This window comes from Prionailurus viverrinus, chromosome B3 (genome assembly GCF_022837055.1).
Source record: "Prionailurus viverrinus isolate Anna chromosome B3, UM_Priviv_1.0, whole genome shotgun sequence".
Lineage (NCBI taxonomy): Eukaryota > Metazoa > Chordata > Mammalia > Carnivora > Felidae > Prionailurus > Prionailurus viverrinus.
The window spans coordinates 143871240-143893481 of record NC_062566.1 but is presented as its reverse complement, the minus strand read 5'-3'; the positions used below and the strand labels follow the sequence as shown (position 1 = coordinate 143893481).

Genomic DNA, 22242 nt, shown 5'->3' with positions numbered 1-22242 from the left:
TTAAATTGTTTTCAAATTATCAGTAGAGAGTGTGTCCATGCAGTTCAGCACACTGTTGTGTGAGAAGCAAAACTCATGTCATCCACTTTTATATTGTGGTAAGATCTCACTGAACATGAGGCCCACACTCTTCACAAAATTTTAACCATACCTTACAGTATTGTTAACTACAGGGGTAATGATGTGGAGTCCCCTCTGGAACTTAATCATCTTGCATAACACAAAATCATAGCCCTTGAGATCTACTCCTCATTGACCCTCCCTGCCAGGCCCTGGAAACTGCCATTTCACTCTCCATTTCATTGTTATCAAAACCCAAATTCAGCTGCCTGTTGCTGGAAAGGTCAATGTTCAAAGTTTTAGTTTTGGTGGGAAAGGAATTTGAGCTATATTCAGAAGGCCAGCAACTGGGGAAAAGGCAAACTCTTGTCCAAATGCCAACTCTGAGGTTTCTCCCTGACCCAGGGCGTTTTAAAGCAGTAGAGGGTAGTTAATCAAGCAAGGGAGTGCCACAGTCAATACCATCTTTTGATCATAGGCAGACTCCATGGTACAAGCTGCCAAAGTAACCTCTACTCCCCTCCATCTCCAGCTGAAGAGGGAACCAAACTACATGGGAGGAGACTGCCAGAGGCCAGGAAACAACCACCATAAGGGATTAGAGAAAACCCCTGGGGCTCACACATGGTCAGCAGTACTTTCTGTTCTCCCCAGCTGGCATAAGAAAATATGAAAATACAACCTTGTAGTTCACCAATCATCATTCAGAATACTGAGAAATATTTTCCTCAGTGAACTCAGAGGAACCTTCAAAGCAAAAACCAAAAGGATCAAATGGCTTGCAAACTAATAGCCAAGGAGAATAAGACACATAAAACTACAAAGTGATTTTCTGCATCACCCATAAAGGTAAAATTGACAATGTTTACCTCCACATCACAAGGAAGCAAAAGAAGTGGTCTCTGTAATGAGGAAAAGGAGTCATCCAAAGAAAGTGACCCAGCAGTACCACAGGACATGGAATTGGTAGAGAAGTTCAGGGTGTTATAACTGCATAGCCCATATGCAAGTAGCTGGAGGAAAGGTTGAGGTGTTGACTAGAGCCAGGTGCCTGGGTCCAAATTCCTACCCATGTCCAAGTGACCACTCTTGACCATGGCCCACCTGCCCCTCCCACATCCACCCCAGCTTAACTCATGTGCAGGTCACCCAATGCCACACCCTGGGACTGTTGCCGAACCCCACAAGTGGCTCCCAGGTGCAGCGTGCTGGCCACCTGGCACAGCCCTCTGCTCTGTCTGATGGTCTAGACCTAGCTTTGCTGAGGATCCTCCATTTATCCATTCTCACTGGCAGATGTCCCTGAGCAGGGGCATGAGGCTGGCAGAGGGCCAGGTCACCCTGAGGGCACCCCTCTTGATGTTTGCACTCTGGGCAGTGCTGGCTCCTGTGCAGGGTTCTCAAGGGCATTCCTCATGGCGCTACATCTCCTCTGAGGTGGTAATTCCCAAGAAGGAGCCGCACCACAGCAAGGGCATTCAGATGCCTGGCTGTCTGTCCTATAGCCTGCATTTTGGGGGCAAGAGACATGTTATGCACATGCGGCAAAAGAAACTCTTTTGGTCCAGACTCTGCTGATGATGACTCAGGATGCTCAGGGAGCCTTGCAGATGGACTACCCCTTCATGCCTCCAGGCTGTTACTACCTCGGCTACCTGGAGGAGATTCCTTTTTCCATGGTCACAATTGACACAGGCTATGGCAGCCTTGAAGATATCATGAAGTTGGATTAACCTGCCTATGAAATGAGACCCCTCGGTGATTTCCAGTGGTTTGAACACTTTGTTTCTCAGAGAGTCGCAGACATCTGTGCAATGGGACCTACTTATAACCTGGGATATAAGGAGGACAGGGGACCCCCTGTTCCTCAAGGAAATGCCAGTGCAACCCCAAGGATCTCTAGTAAGTTCTGTTCATCCCATCACAGAATTTTCAAAGGACTTGCTCTCAGTTCAAAACAATGTATAGTGTGTTAACCACGTGGAAAAAAGTGCCCAATTCCTAATAAGGCTAGTTAGCTTAATTGAGTCAATATTTCATGGTATTGATGTAAGTTATTGGGTTCATGGTCATTTATAGTGAGAGACATCAAGCTCACACGGGCAATTATGTGTTGCATCAGAGTCCTTTTTTCTCTTCAATAGTATGAGTCAAAGTATTTTCGATTTCTTAAAACACATTCACCCTTAATTCTAATTTGAGATGGGCCCCATGAAGTTCATTGCACTCCAGTTGTTTATTCTATATGCCATCCACCAATGGGTTATATGCCATCATTCTGGGTTATTTACACTGACATTATTTACTCTTGTCTGTCATAGCAACACATCAGATGGCAAGAAATTGTGGCTTGTGCATTGACACTGATGAATGCGCTTGCCAAAAACGGTCCAGCTGCCATAGAACCCAATTAACTGGTATAATGGAAGCTTTCAGTAACTGTTCCTTCATTATAATGAATTGTGGAACAGGCAAGTGCAGGTTCAAAACTGAAATGGTGCATGTAAATAAAAGCCTGACCCACTGTCATTATGGAAACTACATAGTGGATCCAGGCAAGCAGTGTGACTGCGGCTCATTCAACCAGTGCTACAGCAATCTAGGCTGTATGCGTGATTGTATCTGAACCCATGGGGGCAAATGTAATACAGGCAGATGCTATAAAGACTGCACCAACTCCGCTGCTAGGACACTCTGCAGACCAATCCAAAATATACGTGATCTTCCAGCGTCCTGCCATAGGGTGACCTTGGCGTACCCTGATGACTTCCATATGCAAGATGGAACCGCGTGCACTGAAGAGGGATACTGCTATCATGGAAACTGCACTGACCACACTATTCACTGCCAAGAAAGCTTTGGCAGAAATTCTGGGAAAGATGAAGATGTCTGCTATACCATCAATCACAAAGGCAGCCAATATAGACACTGCAGAAGACCCCGGGGAATTCAACGCTGAACCCTATTCCCAGACAGACGTGCCATGTGGAAGGCTGCAGTGTAGGAATGTCACACATCTCCCTCAGCTGCAAGAGCATGTTGGATTCCATCTGTCTGAGATCCAGGGTTCTGGTGTTTTGGGCTGGATTCGCATCGTAGCACAGGAACAACCGAGATTGGTTGAGAACTGGTACTTCCTGTGCTCCTGGAAAGTTCTGTCAGGATACCTACTCCAATAGCAGTGTGGCTCAGCTGAATTATGACTGTATCCCAGAGAAATGCAGTCAGTGAGGGATGTGCAACCATAACAGGAACTGCCATTGCCACATAAGCTGGGATCCTCCATGGTGCACGGACAAGGCACTGGTGGGAGCACAGACAGTGGACCCCTCCAAGAAGAATTCAGTCAGTCAGGCAAAGTCATGAATGCATGGTATATCTCAAAGTGGTTTTTGGTCACATTATGCCATAATAGCTGCATTCCTCTTTCTTGTTTACAGAAATGTCAGAACTATAAACACAGAGAAAATTAAGGAAGGGATTTTTGGAGAAGACAATCCATAATTCACCCTCCAGACCCCTGAACAACTATACACAATGCACCTGGTGCATCTGTAAAAATACAGTAATGAGGCGGCACAGCTGACATGCACGTTTGCAAGGGTCCGTGGGAGACACAGGGGTCCTCAGGCACATCATGGCTCTGACACCAGTCTCTCATGGTCACCGACCAGCACTCTGAAATAAAACTTGAAAACTGCATGCTTGTGGCCTTTATGTAGTTTTTAAGCCTGTAAGAGCCCAAACTGAGCCTTAGTTTCTGGGAAGAGGACCTGAGTCACAGCTGTGTCTTGAGCGGAAGTGTCTGGTTCCAGAAATAAGAGAAGTTGACACAAGCTCCTTTATTGGCACTTCATGAGTTTTCTCCAAAACTACGCTGTTGTGGACTGAAAAGTTTCTCATTCTCCAGGTAATCTGTCTTCCCCCAGTCCCAACATGGGTTCAGGATAATAGAGGGCTACCACCCACCCATACTGCCTGTCCCACACGGGGGTGTCTGTGGGCTGTGAAGGAAGGGGACTGGCATTAGCTTCCACCTACTGCACGCCGTGCCTCTCTGCAGAGCAAATTTCCAAATGTGGGAGACTGAGACCATGAGGCTGAAAGGAGCACCCCATAAATCAATCAGAAAGGTAGGCACAAGTGCCTATGGATGACTCTGGCATCCAGAGGGAGACCGGTAAATGTGAATCCCTGCTCTCTTTCTCTTGCCTACTTTTCAGTGAGTTTACCTTAGATAAGAATCTGCCTAGGGTTCCCACTTTGCTTTTCCAAGCACCTTCTAGAATAACACAGAGGTGAGCCTGTGAAAGTTAGCGAATTCAGCCCCATCCACTCCCAAGAAATCCTGTACTTGCCCTCCTGGTTTCTATGTCCTGATCATTGTGGGATGGAGGGATGCCCTTCCCTGGGTCCTTGTGCCCTCTTATTCTGGGCTCTGTAAGTATTAAATCCTGTGCTTCCATTTCCTTTGTTGGGGGTGTACTGAAACCCCACCTTCAGTCACAAGGGGCCTGCACATCTCATGTACCCCAAGCGAGAGCTCAGATGCCTACGGAGCTGCCTGTCACCCACTGTGACTTGCTGTTGCCACTTCCTTCAGCAGGTCACAGTCTACATGTTCTTAATTCAGTCCAGAAGCTGAGGTCCCACAATACATTTATCCCCAAGGATGGGATTGGGAGCCTAGCTGATGCCCCCCTACAATGCCTTAGACCTAAGAATGGCTCACTCATTCCTCACCCTCACGTCTCAGCTGCTGTGGGAAGGAGCTGGTGCTTGCTGGTGGTCTGTAGCTTTGATTTGGGCTTCTGCCACGTGTTTCCAGAAACCCTCACCCTAAATTATCAGTGCCATAAAAGGTCAGACTCCGTGCAGAGACCAATAAGCAGGCACCAGTCGGGGGGTGCAGGGGTGTGTATTTCCTATTCACCTCAAAAGGAGGTGGGTACCGAGGACAGTGTTCCTAGATTAGTGTCGAAGAAGATGCCAGCTGCTTGGTCCACTGTGTTGTGGCCAGCACCATGGTGTTGTGCTTGATTAGCCAGCCCTAGCTAGTGATGGAGGCAAATCTACAAGAAGTATCATGGCACCCAGGGTGGAGGACTTGGCCAAGGCAAGCTCCCCCTAGTGGCTGCAATCCTCGCTGCTGTCACCAATGGCTCCCCACCTGTCAGGTATTGGGTGGGACACCTCAGTGTGGGAGGCCAAGAACACGACTCTGGGAAGAAATAACTTCTATCCCAGATTTTCCCTGTCATGATCCACTACACCTACATGTCCAAGGACCAGCGTGAGAGACAGAAATGGTGACAGGCACCATACCATCATGGAAATTCAAGGCTTCCTGGAATCATTTGTCCAAAGGGAGGGAGACAAGGACATTGATTGGCTTTCGTGGGTCTTCGTCATTGGCTCCGAGCTGTTGCTTACAGCACTTGACATGCTGCAGCTGACTGGATTGGTCCAAGACCGCCAAAGTCACCATTCACTGAAAAACTCAAAGTATCCACAGCCTGTTTACAGAGACACCCTAGAGGAGCCTCCAGACTTTTCACTCTATGAAAAGAACATGACAAGCACACCAAGGCACAGGGCAGGAGACAGACAAAAAAAAGGGGGGAAGGCTCTGAGGAAGACGCTCCCCAAGCCCCCAGAGCCCACAGAGGTAGGAAGAAAGAAGCTCTGATTCCTGGGACTTGGATTTTTATGGCATAGCGGCACAGGCCCACTGGGAGAGACCCAATCCACCTCTAAGAAAGAATGGGGACAATTCAAAGAGTGTGGGGTTTTTGTTTTTTGTTTTTGCCTTGTGTCATGCGCCCAAGATCCCTTGACCATTTCCAACCTGGAGGACAGGCCCTTGACAACACAATCTAAGGAGCTCTTCATGAAGGACCACTCTGACCTTAAGTCTGTGCCATTACATTCATAGTGGGGGAACAGGACGACATGGGTTCCTGTCCACGTGGCAAGAACCTGATCTCAGGACCCACTGTGGAGACTTCCGGCGGAGGAGGGCCCGCGTCCACACCGACCAGAACTGGTTTTGTCAGGACCCGCTGTGAAGGACTCAAGAGGACTAGGGCCCATGTCCAAACCCAGAAGAACCTGGTCTCCACAGGACCCCCTGCGGAGGATTCGGGAGGACTAGGGCCTGTGTACATGCTGACAAGAACCGGCTTCATCAGGACCCGCTGTGGGGGATTCGGGAGGAGGAAGTCCCAGGTCCAAACCGACAAGAACCCAGTCTCTACAGGACCCGCTGTGGAGTCTTGGGGTGGACTAGGGCCACGTCCGAACCAACAAGAACCCGGTCTCCTCAGGATCCGTTGTGGAGACTTCAGGCGGACAAGGTCCCGTATCCACACCAACAAGAATCAGGCTTTTTAGGACCCACTGTGGAGGATTCGGGAGGACCTGGGCCTGCGTCAACACAGACAAGAAACCAGTCTCCTCAGGACCCGCTGTGGAGGATTCAGGGGGACGTGGCCCCGCGTCCACACTGACAAGAACCCGGTCTCCTCAGGACCCTCTGTGGAGGAATCAGGGGGTCGTGGCCCCGCGCCCACACGGACAAGAACCCGGTCTCCTCAGGACCCGCTGTGGAGGATTCAGGGGCACGTGGCCCCGCGTCCACACGGACAAGAACCCGGTGTCCTCACGACCCGCTGTGGAGGATTCAGGGGTACGTGGCCCCGTGTCCACACAGACAAGAACCCGGTCTCCTCAGGACCCGCTGTGGAGGATTCAGGGGGACGTGGCCCCGCGTCCACATGGACAAGAACCCGGTTTTGTCAGGACCCGCTGTGGAGGATTCAGGGGGACGTGGCCCTGCGTCCACACTGACAAGAACCTGGTCTCCTCAGGACCCACTGTGGAGAATTCAGAGGGACATAGCCCCGCGTCCACACGGACAAAAACCCGGTCTCCTCAGGACCCGCTATGGAGGATTCAGGGGCACGTGGCCCCGCGTCCACACGGACAAGAACCCGGTCTCCTCAGGACCCGCTGTGGAGGATTCAGGGGCACGTGGCCCCGCGTCCACACGGACAAGAACCCGGTCTCCTCAGGACCCGCTGTGGAGGATTCAGGGGCACGTGGCCCCGCGTCCACACGGACAAGAACCCGGTCTCCTCAGGACCTGCTGTAGAGGATTCAGGGGGACGTGGCCCTGCGTCCACACGGTCAAGAACCCGGTCCTCTCAGGACCCGCTCTGGAGGATTCAGGGGCACGTGGCCCCGCGTCCACACGGACAAGAACCCGGTCTCCTCACGACCCGCTGTGGAGGATTCGGGGGACGTGGCACCGCGTCCACACGGACAAGAACCCGGTCTCCTCACGTCCCGCCAAGGGAGGAGCAAGTGAGGAGAAAGCCAGGCCCCGGGAGGAGGAGCTTCCGGAACCTGGAGGCTGAGGGCGGCGGTGTTCCCCAGACCCTGGGGGGAAAGGACCCTGCGCGGCGTCGTGCGCGGTGACACTGTGTCCCCCGCGGGGCTTACCTCACCGGCGCCGGGCGGCGGGGCCGCGCGGCCGTGTTCCTGCTCCGCGCCCACTCGGTTCCCGCCGCTTCCTCATGCGGTTCGCGGTCCAGGAGCGGGGTCCCCTGGCGGAGCTTGCACTCCCGCCGCTCTGGCCTCGCGGGTCCCTTCAGCCTCCGCGCGGGGCGGGGTGTCCCTCCCGAGTCTGCGACGGCGCCGTGGGGAGTTCGGTGCGACACCCCGGAGCTGCAGGTCGCTCCGGGCAGGACAGACGTGCTCACGGGGTCGGTTCCTCCGCGGCCAGGAGCACAGAGCCGCTCTCCGCCCCCGTGCGTCTTCCTCCGTTTCTGTCCCCAGCGCCCTGTCCTGGGACAGCAGGCCTGCCACCTCCTTGCTCAGATTTCCTCTGGGGCACGTCGTTCCTTCTGCTGCGGTTGCAAATGGCACCGTCTCTTCCTTGCTCTTTCCGACGGATCCTCAGGAGCGTGCAGACGTGCACGTGGTGTGTGCGTGCTGATCTCCTATCCTGCGAGTGTCCTCCTTTATCCTTCCGTTGCCCTTGGAAACAACGCCGCCAGTTACGTTACCAGCAAAAGGGGGTTTATTCAGGAGTAGCGGCGAATTGCCATCGGGGCCCAGCAAGTTGTGGCAGAACCGCGGCCGGGTGGGGAGCACACGGAGAGGAACGCTGTTTCCGGAGAAGAGGAAGTTGGGAGGGTGGTTTTGAAGCGAGGTCCGCAGGAGGAAAGCAGGGCTGTAGGGCGAGCAGGCGCCTCCCGGCCCGGCTGCAGGCGCGGTGGGTTTCCTGTAGGGGCCGCAGGGCACAGCTCCCCCTGGCGGGGCCTGAGCCTGGGGCTTCTCTCCGCGGAGGGTTCTAATCTTGGGTCTGTAGCGGTGCGTTGTTCCCTAGCCTGACCCTGGGTGCTGGACTCCGCCTTCCAGCCTCCCCTCCCCGCCTCCCGGGTCCACTTCGGTGAGATGTCCCTTCACTGTTTTTCGCAGTTCTAACAGCTTATTCGTGGCGTCTTGTGGACAACCGGAATTCCAAATCCCACTGCTTCCGCTGCACCCAAGACACGTGGCCACCAATTGAACCCTCCCACGTGCCTCTGGCTCACGTGCCGCCTCCTGCAGGGCCCGTGGCCTCTCCGCCTGGGTGAGCTGGGTCTGGGCATGGGCCTACGTCACAGCGTTTGACCCCTCTCTTGCTTCTGTCATGCGGGGCTGACACTGTTGTTTGGAGGAGTACCTTACTCTGTGATTTCAGACGTGCAGTGAACGTGTCACAGCAGCGCAAATACACTTTACCTGGACGCTCATTTCTTTGCCGCGTTTGCCACTTCACATGGGATACTTTGGTGCGTTAACCATTTTCTACAATTTCTTTAGGCTCCGGATGTTTAGATTCCAATGATGTCCAGGTCAGCCAATCCATTTTCATTAATGTGGTTGTTTTAGTGCCATTACCTTCTTACCTCAGATACTGATGGTCTCTGTGCCATATCAGTGAACAGTCCCCCACTTTTCTGTGACATCTGTGCCTCCTCCCTCAGTTAACAGCCCCTTGTGTTGGATGGGGATTTCTCAGGAGATGGAGACACCAGCCATGCATGGGAATCATATCTGCAGGTGACAGAAAGGTGTCCATGTCTTGGTGTCTGTGCACTTAAAGATGTCGGCACTGCTTCCAAGCTTTGCAGATGACTGAGGAAGCAAACCCCATCAGCAGAGAACCATCAAGATCAGAAGTCTCCAGGTGTGCCCATGCTTTGCAGGTAGTTGTCAGGTGAGGTTAATACATCAGTGTGGAAACTAAAAGAAATGTGATCCTGGGAACAAGTGTCCTTTGCTTGTTATATTTACACCAGACTGGACATCAATATAGATTTTTCCTATGCAGTTATGTGAGAAATGACTGTTCAAATTGAATGTATTTAAAGACTTGATTTGGAAAGTTTTCTGGAGAAAATATGGATCCCTTCAAATATCTTTTGGACAGATAGAGGATAGTGAATTGAGATCCACTCATTTGTTCACTATCTGATCAGAAAGGTGAGGCCATCACTTGACCTGCCTCCAACACAATTCATAGACCAAGTGCTGCCTTGACCAAGGACCAACAAGCCTGTGGATCCACAAAGAGATGCCCACAGGTGGACCTGGAAGGACCAGCGGAGCCTGACTCAATTTTTGTCCACTTATAAGGACATGCTCCCTCCCACACAGGCAAACTTCTCAAGATCTAGAGATAACTCCAATCTCAGGGTGTGGGAGCCCACAGCTCTCTCCTTAGAGAGAGCTGAAGTCCCTAAGGAAGGCAGAACTGTATTCAAGACACAGAAGAGACTGTAGGGCCTTCCTTGTGCCTAGTGAGAGGTGCCAAAGGTGAGGGTTTCAGATGTCAGATGTGGGATGATGGGAATGGTTGTGACTGCTGGTGACTGGCCCAGGCTGAGTCTCCTTGTCCCCAGGGGTCCTGTCACAGGTGCAGCTGCAGGGGTTGTGCCCAACTGGTGAATGCCTTGCGCACTCTGCACCTCACTGGCAGCATCTTGGGTTTCTCCATCTCAACCAGTAATTTCTGGTGGAATTGGATCCACCGACACCAGCATAGTGGATGCAATGGATGGTTCACATACTATCATATATTCTATATCGCATACTAGGGTCCAGACCACAAGAGCCACATGTCCATCAATTAGGCAGTTTGTTAGGCAAGAGGGAAGAGGGATAAAGCAGGTGCTGGCCACACCCTTGGAGGTTCCCCCAGGATTAACAGCCACACAATCAGAACCACCTCTAAGGGTGAACAGGACAGGATAGGCCTAGCCACAGAGCCGGCTCAAACACCACAAAGGACTTCTGAGAGCTGAGCATGGGCCCAAAAATTGCAATTTGCCCTTAGGTTACCTAAAAGTCACGAGGGGGCATTCAGGACAGCAGGGGTAACTGAGATCTCCTGGCGTGCTCAGGATACCAGGGGGAGCTGAGGACACCAGGGTCGCTCAGTTCTGCATGGAGCACGCAGACCTCCAGGGGGATGCTCAGGTCTCCATGGGGCATTGAGGTCACTAGTTGCCACTCAGTTCACCTGGGGGCACTCAGGTCATCAGGAACACACAGGACACCAGGAGCCACGTAGGGAACCTGGGGGTTCACAGGTCTCCAGGGGGCACCCAAGGTCTCAGAATTCATATCCAGAACCAGTCTTTCAGAGACAGGTTTCCTGCGAAGCATCTTTCTCATCATGCCCTGCAAGCTTCCTCCTGACCAGTAAACAGTACACACTGTTTCCTAAACCATTTACAAACACAGATGTCTTCTAACATTTAGAGTGAACAGTCATATAGTAGTGCCGACCTTGACAGAGACCAAGCTTGGGGATAAATCAACTCATATACAGACCTGTGCCTCACAAGTACACGGGCCACCATTTAGGATATATATAAGTGATTTTCAAACAGAGGAGACTGACTCATTCAAGTGATCTAAATTTAATATATTTGAGCAGCTCCTCTCTCCTTTTATTTTCCTTAAGGTTTTCCTTTGATGCCATGAAGAGAGACCATGAGTAAAGACCCTTGTGGTTGTTGAAACCGCACAGCGTCTTCATCAACTCTATGACTTTCTCTCAAGGATTCTCAGTATATACACGTTCCTGTGAGAGAAAAGAGTAGTTTCTACCCTTCACTCCCTTTGTTCTCCATCCGGTTCAGGAAGCCAGAGACAACCAGTGGGGAGGCACACTGAGTCAAGTCTTACAAAACGGTCAGCCAGGGGTCCATCCTACTTAAGTAGTTAAGGAATCATCCACTGGATCCACCTGTCTCTGCACCTTGTCTCCACAGAACATGAGGCCCAGACCTTCCTCACACTCAGCTGGACATGAAGTCAACTGTATGGGAGCAGATTAGGAACTCAGTTTAGTGGGTCATTTCACCGCAGTTTTCCATAGTAGCTACACGATGTTGTACACCCATCAAGTGAATTCTACGATTGCCTGTTCTCCACATCCTCAGCAACACTTGAGATGTTGTCGTTGTGTTTGCCTTATTTTATAATAGTCTTGCTATCAGTTGTGAGGTGATATCTCAGTGGATCGGGGGCGGAATTCTCTGATGATTAGTGATGATGAACATCAAGTCATATGCTGGATGGACATTTTTTCAACCTTAATATCAAAATGGATATTTACATGTTTTACCCAAATTTTAATCAGGTGATGTGTTTATTGTTATGATTATAATTGTGATTTTTGCTATTGATGTTAAGGAGTCCCTCCTGTATTTTGCATATTAACACCTTTTCAATATTTTTAGTGTAATGTCTCCCATTTCATAGACTGCCTTCTCACCCTGCTACTGTTTGATTTGCCCCCTTTCTAGTTTGATGCAGTCCCCCTTGTCTGCCATGGTTCTCTGTGATTTTGCTTTTGGATCAAATAAATCATTCTCAAGAGAATGTCATGATGTTTATCCTGTGTGTTTTCTTCGAAGGCATTTTGGGTCAGCTGTTCTGCTTAATCTTTAATCCATTTTGAGATTTGTTTGTGTTGACGTATATGTATGATGCAAGATTACGGCCAAATGTCATTATTTTGCATGTGTATATCAACACCATTTTTTAATGTTTCTTTTATTTTTGACGGAGAGAGACAGATCATGATCAGGGGAGGCACAGGGATAGAGGCAGACACAGAATCCAGGCTCTGAGCTGTCAGCACAGAGCCTGATGTGGGACTCAAACCCACAAATCATGACAACAATACGTGACTGGAAGTTGGATGCTTAGCTGACTGAGCCACCCAGGCACCCCTAGTCAACACCATGTTTAAGAGACACAATCCTTTCCCCACTGTGCATTGTTGGAAATCTCATGGAGGATTTGCTGACTGCATCTGCACAATTCTACATCTTGGCTCCGTAATGAGCTCCACTGGTCTATATGTCTCATTTCATGCCAGCAGTACACTGTGGGAGTTAATGTACCTCTGCAATATATTTAGAAGGAAGAAGTGTTCTCCTTCTCCGGGTTCTCTCCTCTTCATGATTTTGTTTTTTACTTCCATGTGTTTTGTGGTTACATATGAATTAGTATATTTTTCAGATTCCATTAAAAAAAAAGGCATTGGTATTTTCATTGAGATAAAAAGATAAATATAAAATTAACATAAAAAGATACAACAGAGAAAAAAAGACTATCACAAATACAGAAAACAAATCAACTTCATTAAAATTTGAATTTGGAAAGATAAGTGAAATTAAAAAAACATAGGTAGCCTAGGGAAATAGGTAAGATTCAAACAAATGCAGTCGGAACTGAAAAAGGAGACCTAACTGAACTAAACACATGAAAAGGATCATAAAGGAAAAACTTAGATATTTATAAGTCAACAATTAGATCACCAAGAACGAATTACACATTTTCTAGCATTATGTAATCTGCCAAGACTCTTCCATGCAAAATACAAAAGGAACAAAACAAAACTTAGTAAGAAGATATCCTTAATATAAAACCTTCACCCTCCAAAAAGAAACAAGGCGTTATTAAAATTCTACAATATTTAAAGAATAATTAAGCCAATACTTCTCAAACTATTACAAATTGCAGATGAAAAAGACCACTCCCAGATGCACTTTATGAGGACACCTTTACTCTCACAACAAAGCCAGAGAAACACACCACAAGAAGGGAAACTACAGGCCAGTGACTCACATACACATACATGCAAAATTCCTTGATTAAGTCTGAGCCTACTGAATTCAACAGCACACTGAAAGGATCATACATGATACTCCAGTGTGATTCATCCCTGAAATGCAAGTATCCTTCAACATACACAAATGCAAAAATCTGATGTCCTCCATTAACAGAGGGAATGATTGAATCAAAGCCATCGTTAATTTATTCATAAAATCATTAGACACAGTTTTTTCATGAACAAAAAACACATCTTCATCACTTTAAAATAACTCAATTAAAAAGGAGAAGGAAATTACCTCCACATGATCATGACCACTATGAAAGCCCACACCTGACAGCATATTGAACATAAAACACTAAAACCATTACTGCCTCATCAGGAGCCAGGCAATGATGATCACCCCCAACATAAGTATTCCACATGATAACGTGAAGAATAACTATGCCGCCTCCAACCATATCATCGTGTCACAGTCCTTATTTGGATGAAAGTCACGGGAGAAACAGCCAGTCCAAGGACACTCAGACCCTCCTTTGTCCTTTGACAGCAGGATATAAATCTCCCTTGAGAAACTCCCCTTCCCTGTACCAGGAGGGGAGAACCATCCTTAGCACCAGAATAAGGAACTCAGGGACAAGAAGGTTGTGCAAACAAACCTAGTTACTTGACTAATTAATATCCGAAAACCACACCTTTGCCTTTACTCTTGCCGAATGCAATGTTTTTTTTGTCTGAAAGGCACAAGTGCCACCTGCTTTGTTCATTCTCTGGGTGCCATATTATTAGGAAGCCCAGGCACTTGCAAAATGAAATTTATTCTCCCCTTTAGATCAGTCTTATGTCAATTGAATCCTTACACCGGGTGGAAACCCAGAAGAAAAGAAGGGAAAGGCATTCTTCTCCTACAACTGGAAGAAGTACCCACAAACGTTGGCAATAAAAAGAAATAAAAGACATTTAAATCAGTAAGGAGGAAGGAAAATTACTTGTTTGCACATGACATGATCTTAAACATAACAAAACCCTAGAGATACCACAAAAAATATTAGAACCAGTTTTTGAAAATGAGGAAAAGTGCAGGATGCACAATGAGCACAATGAACAAAGAAAATAAATAAAAATAAACCACCTATGATTCTACACACCAGCATGGAAATATATGCAAAACAAATAACAAAATTATACAACTGAAAATGGCACAGAATAAAGTACTTGGGATTAAACTTCATAAAGTATGTAAAATAATTGTAGATTGAAAATGACCTTTGTTGATGAAAGACATGTAAAAATGCACAAGTTCCGCAAATATACCTGTGCTCACTGATAAGAATTATTCATATTGTCACAGCACCATCCACACAAACTAATGTAGAAGTGCATCCCTAAACCTGCCATTCACTTTTAAAGAATCAAATCTAAGTCTGCAGTGTGATATATATGTAAGAGGACATGCAAATAGGGCCCTCTCTGTGCTGATTAAACCAGCCCAGGCCGACCGTGCAGCTGGGAAAGGAGCCCCAGCTCTAGGGGTCCCAGGTGTTCCCATTCTGTGATCAGGACAGAACACAGACACCTCACCATGGAGTATGTGCTTGGCTTGGTTTTCCTTGTTGCTTTTTTAAAAGGTAATTCACGGTGAATGAGAGACACTGAGTATGTGAGTGGATATGAGTGAGAACCAGTGGATGTGTGACAGTTTGCTGACCAAGATGTCTTGCGTCTGCAGGTGTCCAGTGTGACGTGCAGCTGGTGGAGTCTGGGGGAGATCTGGTGAAGCCTGGGGGGTCCCTGAGACTCACCGGTGTAGCCTCTGGATTCACCTTCAGTAGTTCCAGCATGAACTGGGTCCGCCAGGCTCCAGGAAAGGGGCTGCAGTGGGTCGCATATATTAGATATGATGGAAGTAGCACAAGCTACGCAGACTCCGTGAAGGGCCGATTCACCATCTCCAGGGACAACGCCAAGAACACGCTGTATCTGCAGATGAACAACCTGAAGTCTGAGGACACGGCCACATATTACTCTGCAAGAGACAGGGTGAGGGGACCTCGCTGGGAGCCCACACGCAAACCTCCCTGCAGGAGGGGATCAGCACCACCAGGGGGCGCACACTATGCACAATTCTGCTTTGTGTTGCCAGGAGCAGGTGCAGATGGAGGTTACAGGCAGGTTTCCTGTCAGGGTCTGGGGCTTCCTGTCCACACAGCAGTTTCCCCAGGTAGCCTCTCTGGACACAGGATTCTGTGCTTACCTATTAACTCTCTGAATTAGATACCTGTTGTCATAGGAAAACTGCACTAACATGCACAAAAGACACAGTTGTTTGCATTGCTTACTCCTGTCCCTCAACATGAGTGAAGTACAGATTTTCTGAGGCACAACATCTGAGCCATTAGAGTAGTCCCAGATGCATTCCCTGTGCAGCCAGGACCACAGGACCCCAAGCTCGCCATTAACTTCACCCAGCACTTGTCCCATTCAAACAACGTGACACTCCCTCCTGGCACTTGCTACTCAGGATGTTAAATGAGCTACAGATTTATTCAATTCCTCTAAAGAAGAGATAAATCATCTCCATGTATTAGTCTGGATTCTCCTGAGGAACAGAACCCAAAGCACATTGGTTTCCATAACTAAAGAGGTTGGGAAGTCCCATGATCTACTGTCACAAGCTGGAGACCCAGGAAAACCAGTGGTGTAATATGTCTGATTCTGAACGAGGGTCTAGTCTCAGAACGTAGAGATCTGATGTTATAACTCTCATAACAAGGGCCAGAGGGGACCACTGTTCCAGTTCAAACAAGCACATGGGAAGTAAAAATGAGGGAATTCTTCCTCCCTCTGCATCAGATTCTATTCAGAACCTTAATGGAATGGGTGATGCCCAGACAGGAACCATGGAAGGAAATGCCAGTCTCTTCTGGAAACACATCACAGACATCCACAGAAACAGTGGTGAATCTGGGCACCCATGACTCAGTCAAGATAACCCATAAAGTTAATCATGACAAGTCAACTTCCTGTAAACGTGGAGCTCAAAGACTGAAGACTTGAATTTAAATTAAAAATAAAAGAAGAAAATTAAATACATACATATATGAACTCTTGGGACTACCTCAAAATAGCACGCTTCTGCACAGTGAGGGAAACAATCAACAAAACTAAAAGGCAACCTATGGAATGGAAGAATATATTTGTAAATGACATATCCTCAGGGTTACTATTCAAACTATGCAAATGTTTTTAAATTATTTTCACATTATCAGTAGAGAGTGTGTCCATGCCATTCAGCATACTGTCATGTGAGAAGCAAAATTCGTGTCTTCCACTTTTGTTTTGTGTTAGGATCTCACTGAACATGACATCAACACTTTTCACAAAACTTGAACCATACAGTACAGTACTGTTAATTACAGGGGTAATGTTGTGGAGACCCCTCTAGAACTTAATCATCTTGCATAACAGAAAATCATAGCCCTTGAGATCTACTCCTCATTGCCCCACCCTGCCAGCCCCTGACAACTGCCATTCCACTCTCCATTGTATTGTTATCAAATCCCAAATTCAGCTGAGTATTTCTGGAAAGGTCAATGTTCAAAGTTTTAGTTTTGGTGGGAAAAGATGTTGATCTTTATTTAGGAGGCCAGCCACCCAGAGAAAAGGCAGACTCTTCTCCAAAAGCCAACTCTGAGGGTTTATGCCCAACCCAGGGGATTTTAAAGGACTAGACGGTACTTAAACAAGGGAGATCCATGGTTGATACCATTTTCGATCATGTGCAGCCTCCATCGTGCAAGCTGCCAACGTAACCTCAACTCCCCTGCATCTATCTCCCCCTGAGGAGAGAAACTCACAGGCATGGGAGACTGCCAGAGGCCAGGAAAGAACCACAATAAGGGATTAGAGAGGAAATCCCCTGGGGCTCACACATGTTCAGCAGTACTTTCTGTTCTCACCAGATGGCATAAGAAAAAACTAAAATACAACCTTGTACTTCACCAATCATGACACAGAATACTGGGAAATGTTTCCTCAGTAAACTCAGAGGAAGCTTCAAAGCAACAACCAAAAGGATCAAATGGCTTGCAAATAAAAGCCAACCAGAATAAGACATGTAAAATTACAAAGCGATGTTTTTCAATACGTACAAAGGTAAAATTGACAGTCTACCTCCATATCCCATGGAAGTAGGAAGCATTGGTTTCCATAATGAGGAAAGCAGTCATCCAGAGAAAGTGACCCAGCAGTACCACAGGACATGGAATTGGTAGAGAAGTTCAGTGTGTTATAATTGCATATCCCGTATCCAAGTAGAAGGAGAAAAGATGGAATGTGTTGAATAGAGCCGTGTTTCTGGGTCCAAGTCCCTACCCATGTCCATGTGAGCACTGTTGACCATGGCCCATCTGACTCTCCCACATCCACCCCAGCTGAACTAATGAGCAGGGGCACCCAATGCCACACCCTGTGACTGTTACCTAACCCCACAGGTGGCCCCGAGGTGTAGGGTGCTGGCCACCCGGTATAGCCCTCTGTTCTGTCTGTTGGTCTAGACCTGGCTTTGCTGAGGATCCCCCATTTATCCATTCTCACTGGCAGATGTCTCTGAGCAGGGGCATGAGGCTGGCAGAGGGCCAGGTCACCCTGACGGTGTACCTCTTGCTGTTTGCACTCTGGGCATTGCTGGTTCCTGTCCAAGGTTCTCAAGGTCGTCCCTCATGGCGCTACATCTCTTCTGAGGTGGTAATTCCCAAGAAGGAGTTGCACCATGGCAAGGGCGTTCAGATTCCTGGCTGGCTGTCCTACAGCCTGCATTTTGGGGGCAAGAGCCATGTTATCCACATGAGGCACAAGAAACTCTTTTGGTCCAGACATTTGCTGAAGATGACTCAGGATGATCAGGGAGCCTTGCAGATGGACTACCCCTTCATCCCTCCAGACTGTTACTACCTCGGCTACCTGGAGGAGATTCCTCTTTCCACGGTCACCATGGACACGTGCTATGGGGGCCTTGAAGGTATCATGAAGTTGGATGACCTTGCCTATGAAATCAGACCCCTCAGCGATTCCCAACGTTTTGAACACCTTGTTTCTCAGATAGTGGCAGACACCAATGCAACGGGACCTACTTATAACCTGGGATATAAGGGGGATAGGAACCCCCTGTTCTCTCAAGCAAATATCAGTGCAGCCCCCAGGATCTCTAGTAAGTTGTATTCATCCCATCATGGAGTTTTGAAAGGACTTGTTCTCGGTTCCAAAACAATGTATAGTGTGTTCAACAACGTGTCATATGTGCCCGATTCCTCATAAGGCTTGTTAGTTTGACTGACTCAATGCTTCAAGGTATTGATGTAAGGCACTATATTTCCTCCATGGTCATTTATAATCTGGAAGATCCAGTTGTCTTGAACAATTTTCAGGTGCCAGGGAGTCCGATTCATATCTACTTTCAAAGACACTTGTTTGTTGCTTTTAAACCACATACAGCTTTACTTATGAACAAAGATGCACCACATGAACTTCAGTTTCAGCCAGCCACATATGCGGTATGCGGATCAAAATCCATCATCTCGCTTGCTTCTCTAGGCAGACATTTTTTATTGTTGTCTGTGTTAGTAGCCCAAAAAATTGCAAAATCTATTGGTATTTTTTATGACAATAAGTTTTGTGCATGCCAGAGGAGGTCTACCTGCATTAGGAATCAATACCCTATTATGACAGATTCTTTCAGTAACTGTTCCTTCGTTCATATGCAGCATGTAGTGGTGAATAATTTTTGTGAGTGCATATTTGACTCAGGACTTTCCTATTTCAATAAAAGCCTGACTCACGATCGTTGTGGAAACTATGTAGTGGAGCCAGGTGAGCAGTGTGACTGTGGCTCCTTCAAGCAGTGCTACAACAATCCCTGCTGTACGAGTGATTGTATTCTAACCCCTGGCAGCAAATGTAATACAGGCAGATGCTGTACAAACTGCACCTATTCCGATGCTGGGACACTCTGCATGCCAATCCAAAATATATGTGATCTTCCAGAATACTGCCGTGGGGTGTCCGTGGAGTGCCCTGATGACTTCTATATGCAAGATGGAACCCCGTGCACTGAAGAGGGCTACTGCTATCATGGAAACTGCACTGACCGCACTATGCACTGCCAAGAAATCTTTGGCAGAAATGCTGTGAAGGCTGAAAATGTCTGCTATACCATAAATCAAAAAGGCAGCCGATATGGACACTGCAGAAGAGACCCAGGGGTATTCAAATCTAAACCCTGTTCCCCCACAAACATGCAGTGTGGAAGGCTGCAGTGTAGTAACGTCACCCATCTCCCTCAGCTGCAAGAGCATGTTGGATTTCATCAGTCTGAGATCTCAGGGTTCTGGTGTTTTGGGCTGGATTTGCATCGTAGCACAGGAACAACCGATATTGGTCATGTGAGAACCGGTACCCCCTGGGCTCCTGGAAAGTTCTGTCAGGATACCTACTGCAATGGCAGTGTGGCTCAGCTGAACTATGACTGTATCCCGGAGAAATGCAGTCACAGAGGGATATGCAACAATAACAGGAACTGCCATTGTCACGTAGGCTGGGATCCTCCATGGTGCACTGAACGAGGCACTGGTGGGAGCACAGACAGTGGACCCCCTCCAAGAAGAATGCGGTCAGTCAGGCAAAGTCGTGAATCCGTGGTATATCTCAGAGTGATCTTCGCTAGAATCGATGTCTTAATTGTTGCATTCTTCTTTGGTGTTGCCGGAAATGTCAGAACTATCAACAGACAGAAAGTTACAGAAGACACTGTTGATCAAGACAATGCATAATTCAGCCTCCATACCCCTAAACAACTATAGACAAGCCACGTGGCTCATCTGTAAAAATACAGTAATGAGGCGGCACAGCTAACATCCACGTTTCCAGGGGTCTGCGGGAGACACAGGGGTCCACAGGCACATCATGGACCTGACACCAGGTCTCTGATGCGTCACTGAGCAGAACTCTGAAATAAAACTTGAAAACTGCATGCTTGTGGCCTCTATGTATTTGTGTAAGCCTGTAAGAGCCCAAACGGTGCCTAAGACTCTGTGCAGAAGACCTGAGTCAGCAGCTGTGTCTTAGGCTGAGGTTTCTGGTTCCAGAAATAAGAGAAGTTGCCACAAGCTCCTTTAGGGACAAATTCATGAATTTTCCCCAAAACTGTGCTCTTGCACACTGAGCTTTGTCTCATTCTTCAGGTGACCTCTCATTTCCTGGTCCCAATATGGGTTCAGGGTGATGGAGGGCTACCACCCACCCATACTGCCTGTCCCACACTGGGGTGTCTGTGGGCTGTGAGGGAAAGGGACATGGACTCGATCCCAGCCAGTGCAAGCTGTGCCTTCCTGGAGAGCAAATTTCCGAATGTGGGAGACTGAGACTATGAGGCTGAAAGTAGCCCCCAGTGAAATCAATCAGAAAGGTAGGCACAAGTGCCTATGGATGTCTCTGGCATTCCGAGGGAGCCCGATGAATATGAACCCCTTTTCTCCTTCTTTTCTCTATTTTTCAGTGAGTTCATTCTTACATGAGGGTCTGCCTAGGATTTCCACTTTGGTTCTCCCAAGAACCTTCTAGAAATCCTGCAGATTTGAGCCTGTGGAAAGTTAGGGACCCTTTTTCTAAATATTTTTTACTATTTTTACAGTTGTCTAGAATATATTTTAAATAATAGTGATATTAAAGTCTGTTTATTTTCTTCTGAATTGAAAATATACAACTTTTTAATAGTAATTGATCAGGAAATTTTCAGAACTAAATAGTAACTGTTTCAGAAATTACTTTGGAATAAGAATTTATCCCATAATTCACCAATAGATGTAAAACACATGAAGCACATAACAGGATTTTCACTTCAGTTCATACCTAGAATCCTTTTGTTGGTGCAGATAGTCTTCTAAGTTGTACCAATGTGTCCCCATGCATGCACTTTGTCTCAAAGATACATGGTTACACAAAGTATTAGACTGCCATGTGTACACATATTCTCCACGTTCCAGGGCAAACAGGTAATCATATTTTCCCAGCACCTCCTGAAATTCCCGTGCAGCCACACTGCATGTTCCCAGCAAGAATGCGTCCAGGAATGTTTGGGAAGGAGAGCCAAACAGGTGCCCCGGCCACCTGCTCAGTAAACTACAGAAGGATGCTAAGTGAACTGTGGAGTAACATCAGCCCTTCTGTCTGTTTGGACACACGTGTTACAGATGCAGACCTATTCAGTTAACACCATACATGTGCTGGAAACGTGAGTTTACCTTCAGGATGAAGTAAGAATGGGTCCTGTGGAGGATCTAGCACCCACAGGCCACACCCACTAATTGATGGGAGTCTACACACCAGCACACAGCGATGTGGGCTTCAAGTATAGTGCTGGGTCTGAGCTGACAAGCAGAATGTGGCTGAACCTAGAGCCTAGAAAGGTGAAGAGGAGGAAGAAATTCTCCACCAAATGTTCTTGTGGACCAAGAACTAAGTTCACATGACCTGGATGAACAGGGGAAAGAAACCAAAGTTCATTGTGTGTGCACAGAGGTTCCCCTAGATACACAATAACTAGATCAGAGAAGTGACGGCCCCCTAAACTGACATTAATGAGCTAAGCAAAGTGAGTGCTCCCTAGAGTAATATTAACTAGACAAGTGAACTGTAGTGTGCCCCCTATATTTACTAACTAGAAAAAGTGAGTGCCCCCTCAGATATACACAAATCAGAGAAGCTAAGCAGGTGCCCATTAGATTTATATTGACTAAATCAGTAAAGTGTAGCGTGCCCCCTAGATTTACATTAACTAGATAAGCTAAGTGAGTGTCCCCTAAATTTACATTAACTAGATAATCACAGTGAGTTCCCCTAAATGTATTTCGACTAAATCAGCACAGTGCCCCCTAGATTTATATTAACTAGTTGCACGAGATCAATATTAACTAAATAAGTGAACTTTAGTGTTCCCACTAGAC

The 22242-nt window shown here is 47.5% G+C and overlaps 1 protein-coding gene, 2 long non-coding RNA genes and 1 gene segment (V, D, J or C); 3 read left to right on the top strand and 1 right to left on the bottom strand.

Moving 5' to 3' along the window:
- Positions 1–22242, top strand: part of LOC125168496 (immunoglobulin heavy variable 3-23-like) — a 136829-nt gene that overhangs the window by 54315 nt on the left and 60272 nt on the right.
- On the top strand, positions 14882–15210 carry LOC125168538 (uncharacterized). Its single transcript, XR_007153196.1, has 2 exons — positions 14882–14917; positions 15082–15210. It is a non-coding gene; the product is annotated as an uncharacterized LOC125168538 (long non-coding RNA).
- LOC125168534 (uncharacterized) lies at positions 15083–17658 on the bottom strand. The gene is made up of 2 exons (XR_007153193.1): positions 17395–17658; positions 15083–15269 (listed from the first exon to the last, which is right to left on the bottom strand). It is a non-coding gene; the product is annotated as an uncharacterized LOC125168534 (long non-coding RNA).
- Positions 17846–20252, top strand: LOC125168477 (disintegrin and metalloproteinase domain-containing protein 21-like). Its single transcript, XM_047863640.1, is given in 2 exon segments — positions 17846–18536; positions 18539–20252. Coding segments are annotated over 2 exon segments (2223 nt in total). The 3' UTR covers positions 20071–20252.